The 6,000-nt window shown below is 37.9% G+C and overlaps 1 protein-coding gene across 2 annotated transcripts in view; it reads right to left on the bottom strand.

The window, feature by feature from the left end:
* Positions 1 to 874: 874 nt before the first annotated feature.
* Positions 875 to 6,000, bottom strand: part of Mctp1 (multiple C2 and transmembrane domain containing 1) — a 583,339-nt gene continuing 578,213 nt past the window's right edge. For both annotated transcript variants that reach the window (XM_036206958.1, XM_036206959.1), the window contains 3 exons: positions 4,499 to 4,608; positions 1,913 to 2,010; positions 875 to 967 (listed from right to left, as the gene is read on the bottom strand). In XM_036206958.1, coding sequence (XP_036062851.1) covers positions 896 to 967; positions 1,913 to 2,010; positions 4,499 to 4,608 — 280 coding nt within the window. In that variant the 3' untranslated portion in view covers positions 875 to 895. The remainder of the gene's footprint in view (positions 968 to 1,912; positions 2,011 to 4,498; positions 4,609 to 6,000) is intronic.

Below are 6,000 nucleotides of genomic sequence, written 5' to 3'. Positions count from 1 at the left end.
TGTTTTGATGTGCAGGGGCGTAATTTGACACCAAATGCAGTATGGATTTAGTTTGCTAGTATTTTTGATAACTGAATTGGCTTGCTAATTTTCTAACTTAGTATAAATTAAATAGTGGCATATATAAAAATCCTGGTACTCAATCATTTATAAACCTGGCAGTATTTATTTATTATAGTTCTGGAGAGATTTTAAGGTTTTAGATGGAATGATAGAAGGCTTAAAAGTTTTATTCATAGAATCTCAGATTCTCCTAAGGGATTGTGTATGAAGGAGACAGCAAAATATATGAATGTGCCTGTATTCATGAACTTAAAATCAGTCTTGGCCATACATAAGTAACTTATTTACACAGGAGTGAAAATCAAGATGTATGGATGTATATTAAATTGAAATGCAACATTTCCATTATTTAAACTTTGGGGTTCCCCCCTTTTGAAATGCAAAACCATTAAAAAAAACTAATGAATTACTTTTCAGATAAGAAATAGTCACATAACAATTAACCTAAAGATCAAATTAGTATTTATATTTTATATAGGGTTAATCAGAGTACAATTGAGCATTTAATCTGATATTCTGGTTCTTTCACTTGTAATTCAAGAAATTTGTTCCAGTTTTATAACCATTATTTTTTATTCTTTCAGTCAGTTATATTATCTATAGCTAACAAGGCTTCCACACTCCACTAGCTAAAATCTTTTATCAAGTTCAGACTGTACAATGGAAGTATATTTTCAAAGACATATTCCTTTTGTACACTATTTACAATTTTCTCGATCATGATAAAAAAAGGGAAAATAAATAAAAAGCAGAAAGAAAGGAAATGCTGCGAGGCTGAAGGGCTTTTCTTTTATCTTCCCAAGCATGCTTGTCTCCTCAGTGCTGGAGCTGGCTAGCCAAGGTTGTTTTTCTTCCTTTTATATGGGCTATGAGAATGGTCTGCTTTCAGTTCTTGGTATTGCACCTGTTTAAACAGTTCAGAACAAAACTGGTCAGGTGGCCACTTCCTGGCAAAAGAAGGAAAAGCTAAGGAATGAGAGACTGCTTTGGGTGAGTGGGGGTGGGTGGGGGTGGGCTGTGTTGTTCTAGAAACCAAGCGGGAGCTCCAGCTGGTGCAGAAAACAGCAGGGGGCTAGAGACAGGGTCAAGGGGAAACCCTGCCAGAAATTGCCTGAAGCCCCGTGTGAACTTCGCTAATGGACTGTGACTGTTACTGACCGGAACACAATGCAAAGAAAGAAAATCTATCTCTACTTTTGAAGAGCTGGATAATGGTTCTTTGCAGTTTATTGTTAGTTAAATACAGTCTTAATCTTCACCCAACCCATTGTTGTATATGCGAAATGAAAAATTCAACTGACTTTAATGTAAATTGCTATCACTACAACCTACCCTCAATATTGTGATTAAAAACCTTTCTTATAACACTTTGAAATCAGTCTACTAATATGTGTTTAGCCAAAAGGATTTGTAAGGTATGCTACAGTATTTCAAATGTAAACTTTTTCTCTCTAATCTAAAATATACATTAACATGCCTCTTTAAAATTTATTAAATTTATGCAATATGCACAAATAGTTTCTAACCACCGATTTTGCTTTTATCATCTACATTTAAACTAATGTTTTCTCTGCTCAGAGCTTGATGATATCTCTTCACAAACTCAGCTGAGCTTGGGGTACATTCTCCCTAAAAGCCACATGATGACTGACTTTCAATCTCCTCTTCTCCATTCTTCATAGGTTTTTCTAGATTAATGTCTATTTGACTAAAGTCCTGCCAAAATCTGCAATAGGCTTTATTAACTTTACCAGACTCTTCTATGACCTTTGACATTAAAGAGTTTAAAACTTAAAACCCAGTGTCAAACTACACCAAAGTAAGCACGATAATAATGAAATGTACATACCACTTGTACATCTGAAGGGACTCTGGAAAGGAAGTCAAGTAGTTCATTGTTATCAATTGCATATGGACTCCGAAGCTTTTTTGTAAATTTATTAATTCCTAAAAAAGTGACATTTCAAACATTATTGAGTTCATTATTGAGTGTGGAGTTAGGCAAAGCACATTTCTGGAGAAAGTATTACGGTGATTTGAACATCAACTGTGTGCTAACCCCTAACCTTGACCAGATGGCCTAATACACCACCTCCTTTCAACTTCTGCAGCTAATCTGCTGCTTGCTCTTTCTCCTGATGATTCACTAGCTTCTTTCCAGGAGGTGAGGGTTGTGAAAACAAAGGGGATACCTAAAATGGATGAAGAGTGTCTTCCTTACCAAATTTTCAGTGTTGTGGTCCAAGATGATTTGTTTTTGTGTTTTAGTAATGATAAGGCTTGTCTGCCTACATTTCTAGGTTGAGATTGTTAGGTAATCTATTACTTTATTATTTTCCTCTTTTCCAAAGATATGTTTTAGGGGGCAGAGTTACTTCTGTTACAAAGCGAGCTAAATGTTTCTAAGTCACATGACTTTGATGGTTGGTTGTTTGTTTAAATTGAAATGAAAAATATTGCCATAATTTTTTTTGGGGGGAAGTATTCAGCTTTGCATTAAATCAACACACTGGTGCAAACTGAGGAACAGACTGGGGATCTTCATTTGTTCACTAAGGCATTCCTGCGGAGTGAACTTCTGTCACCTGGTCTTGGTCTCTTTCCAGTCAGGAAACCTACAGCTTAGGTTTCTCAACATTTCAGCAATCACCTACCACTAAAGTAATAGATTTTTAACTTTTTTCATTTGATGAAGCAAGGCTCAAACACATCCTGTAAAATCATTTTTAAGACAGCTAGCCACTGAGGCCATACAGGTGACCCTAAAACCTCCATAACCAGGTGTCTGCCTTAGGCTTCAGTTTCAGAAAAGCTGAGTGAGGAAGGTCAGTGTGGAGGAGGGTTTCTTCACCAAATGGCAATAGTGGTTCTGCAAGTCTGACTCTAGAAAGGTATGATAATTCTCTGCCCAAAACTCTTCAGTGAAACAGTATCTATATTGAGTGTCAGAGAAATGGATAAAACATTAAGGCTTAATAGACTAGAATATAGTTAAAAAAAGAAAGAAAATTTAAGAAGTCCTATCCTTTTGAATAGGAAAGGTGGTAACTTAATCGAATCTCTATAAATGGTAGAAATTGAGAAAGGAAACTATCAACACTACTTCCTCGGCCCTCCATCTAGGGCCTAGAGGTAATTCATACTAGTGACTGTAAAGACTAACAGGGAAAATGTAATGTGGGCCAAAGGAGAAAGAAAACAGAAAATTTTTATGATTTAAAAATGTGTGAGTGTGTGTGTGTGTGTGTGTGTGTGTGTGTGTGCGCGCGCATGTGCATGTGCAAGCATGCGTGTACATGCACGCATCTCAGGCCTCTAGAGGACAGACTAGAGCAGTGAGCTTCCTGGGACTGGAGTTGTGTGGGTGCTGGGAACCAAAACTGGGTCTTCTGCAAGATTGGTAAATACTCTTAACTGCCAAGCTCTCTCCAGCCCCCAAAACATGAATCTTAAAACTAGTTTGGATGGAGACTGTTGTTCTTAATTCACTTTCTTCTAGTACATTTCTTTAAACAATTTGGGAGGCTAAATAGATAGATAGATAGATAGATAGATAGATAGATAGATAGATAGATAGATAAAACCTCTGTAATTCTGTTATTTACAATGTAAGCATGTTTTCTTAAGTCAAGGCCCATTTTTCATCCTTGAATTTTTTTTTAGTTTAGCAATCTTTGATGCATGTGTACATTGGTGAGAGGCAAATAGAAAATATTTCTATATCTTGGTGGATTATAAGGACTGAAGATTGGGTTTTCTACACCAAAAATTTCACCAAGAAAGAAGAAACAGAAGGAAAATTCAGTTTTAGTTCTTCATATTGCTGAAACCTCCTCAGTGGGTTCTAGGGTCAGAGGACTGTTGGACACATGTGGCAAAATGCATAAATATTAGTGGGAAATTGCCTTTAAAGTAAACTTTTCTGAGAGCGTTCTTACTCAGTGGGCTTTATGGTTGTTCCTATGGAGCCTGTAAATGCTAGTAAGACTTTTCCTGAATCCTAAAAGTGACCTTTTCAACGGGCAATAGTACCATGTTTACAGTCACATCCACAAAATAAAATACTGCAGCAAAAGGTGTATTGTCCTAAACGTACCGCATGGCTTAAAGTGCCTCCGTTGGCATTTAAGTGGTGAAAATAAATCAGTGGTATCTAGACCAAGTTACACTTTGATGTATGAAGAATCTGTACCAGTACATGTTTATGGTATGATGGAGGCAGTGGTGCCAGCTAAGAAAAATGCATTTTACAGTTAGACCTAAATCTTTATGCTGGTGTGATTTTTTTAACTGACCTGTCTCTTTTCATCAAGGAGTACCTACATGACCATAAATATTGAGAACTACTGATGATATAACTCACCTCTTAAAACAGTTTGTTCTTAGCTGCTAAAACAGGTGGGGGGTTTGTTGTTCTTTAGAAAGCTTTACTTACCCCAGACAAGAACAATGTATCTCAGTGGGATGAAGTACAGAATAACTGTGAACACACAGAGGGCTACAATGGCCAGCCAGCTTAAGAATGGGACAGTCCAGTTGAAAGTACTGAATGGAAAAGGAACAATCAGTAAAGTGAGCACTTAACGCTGCTCTAAACGATGGTTAAAGTAAATGTGGTTTTGACTAACAGTTGGTTGTCAGAGGATTGTTAGTTATAATCTGTTTCATTCATGAACACAGACCCAGGTAAAGGATCTTACTGCCAGTCCCACCCGGGTGTCCCAGGGACTTTATGGTCTAAAGTCATTGCACAACTTGATACCTCCCTATATAGTAAAAATATTTTTTGTTATTTTCTGATACGAAAACTAGTATCCATCCTTGTTTATTTTTAAATTTTATACAATGGGACACAGGACCCACCATTCATCCTCTCCCAAACTCCATATTCCCACACTGGGAATAGATGTGTGCAGTAATTGTAAGTGCAAATCTTGGAGCACTGTGTGAGCCTTGACTTTTAGAATTCCTTTTAGGAAGACTTGCTCTCTGTTCAGCTTTGTTTTAAGTGGAACTAGAAATCAGGGAAGGAAGACAGGACAGTTAGCTTTGTGAAATGTCACTTGCTGTTATTGCCCTTGCTTAGGCGATAAGCCTAGGCAATAATGCCTGGGCAGTAAGAAATAGTCTGTGCTGCCTGTGCTTGCTCCATGTACTTTGAGCACAGAAGAGCACTCTCTGTCATGTGTCTGGGATAAGCTAGGAAAAGAGTCCAAAGGGAGGAAGTAGACGGGAGCAGGAGAGCTAGCTGGTGGGTCTTCAGGTTACTGAGCAGCTACTGACTGGTAACAGGAAGGCCGGTTCACAGAACGTTGTAAGACAGCAGTGGACACTGACTGATTGCCTACCAAACTAGTGAAGAGAGCTCGAAGCTAGCAGGTTCTGGGGTAAATGAAGCAGTCACATGTGTCAGCATACAGTGTGACAATGCTCAGTAAAGATAGACCCCAAATTTAGGGTTTCATGCTCTAGTGCTAGGCAAAGGGGCCAGGGAGGGTTATTACAAGAACAGAGGTGAAAGGAGAGAGAAGGATATGACTTAGTCTTTAGAATTGTGAGACAATGCATAGAGATACATTTAGGGGTGAAAGGGGTGATTTTGTGTAGCACACAGAAAAGTTGAAACTCAGCACTGATGTATACATGGAAATGCATTAAATTAAAATGTATACAAAATAAAATGCATTATCCCTTGCAACATGAACAGTACCATATGATGACTCTTACTTTTGGTTTAAATAATCTGTTCTTTTTAAGTTTTGTGTGTGTCCAAGGATCTAGGTCTGCAGAATATTACTGGTCATGAATAATAAAGAGTAGATATGCAACTTGGAAAGTCCAGGCTTGTCCAGCTGGAGAGCAGCCTTTCTTAACTAGTTAGTGGCAATTGTTATAGGCCAGTCAACAAATAGCTGGCTAGTGGGAAGCCTCAGGATA

Source organism: Onychomys torridus, chromosome 15, assembly GCF_903995425.1.
Source record: "Onychomys torridus chromosome 15, mOncTor1.1, whole genome shotgun sequence".
Classification (NCBI taxonomy): Eukaryota; Metazoa; Chordata; class Mammalia; order Rodentia; family Cricetidae; genus Onychomys; species Onychomys torridus.
The sequence above is the reverse complement of the archived record's forward strand: the minus strand, read 5'-3'. Positions and strand labels throughout refer to the sequence as shown.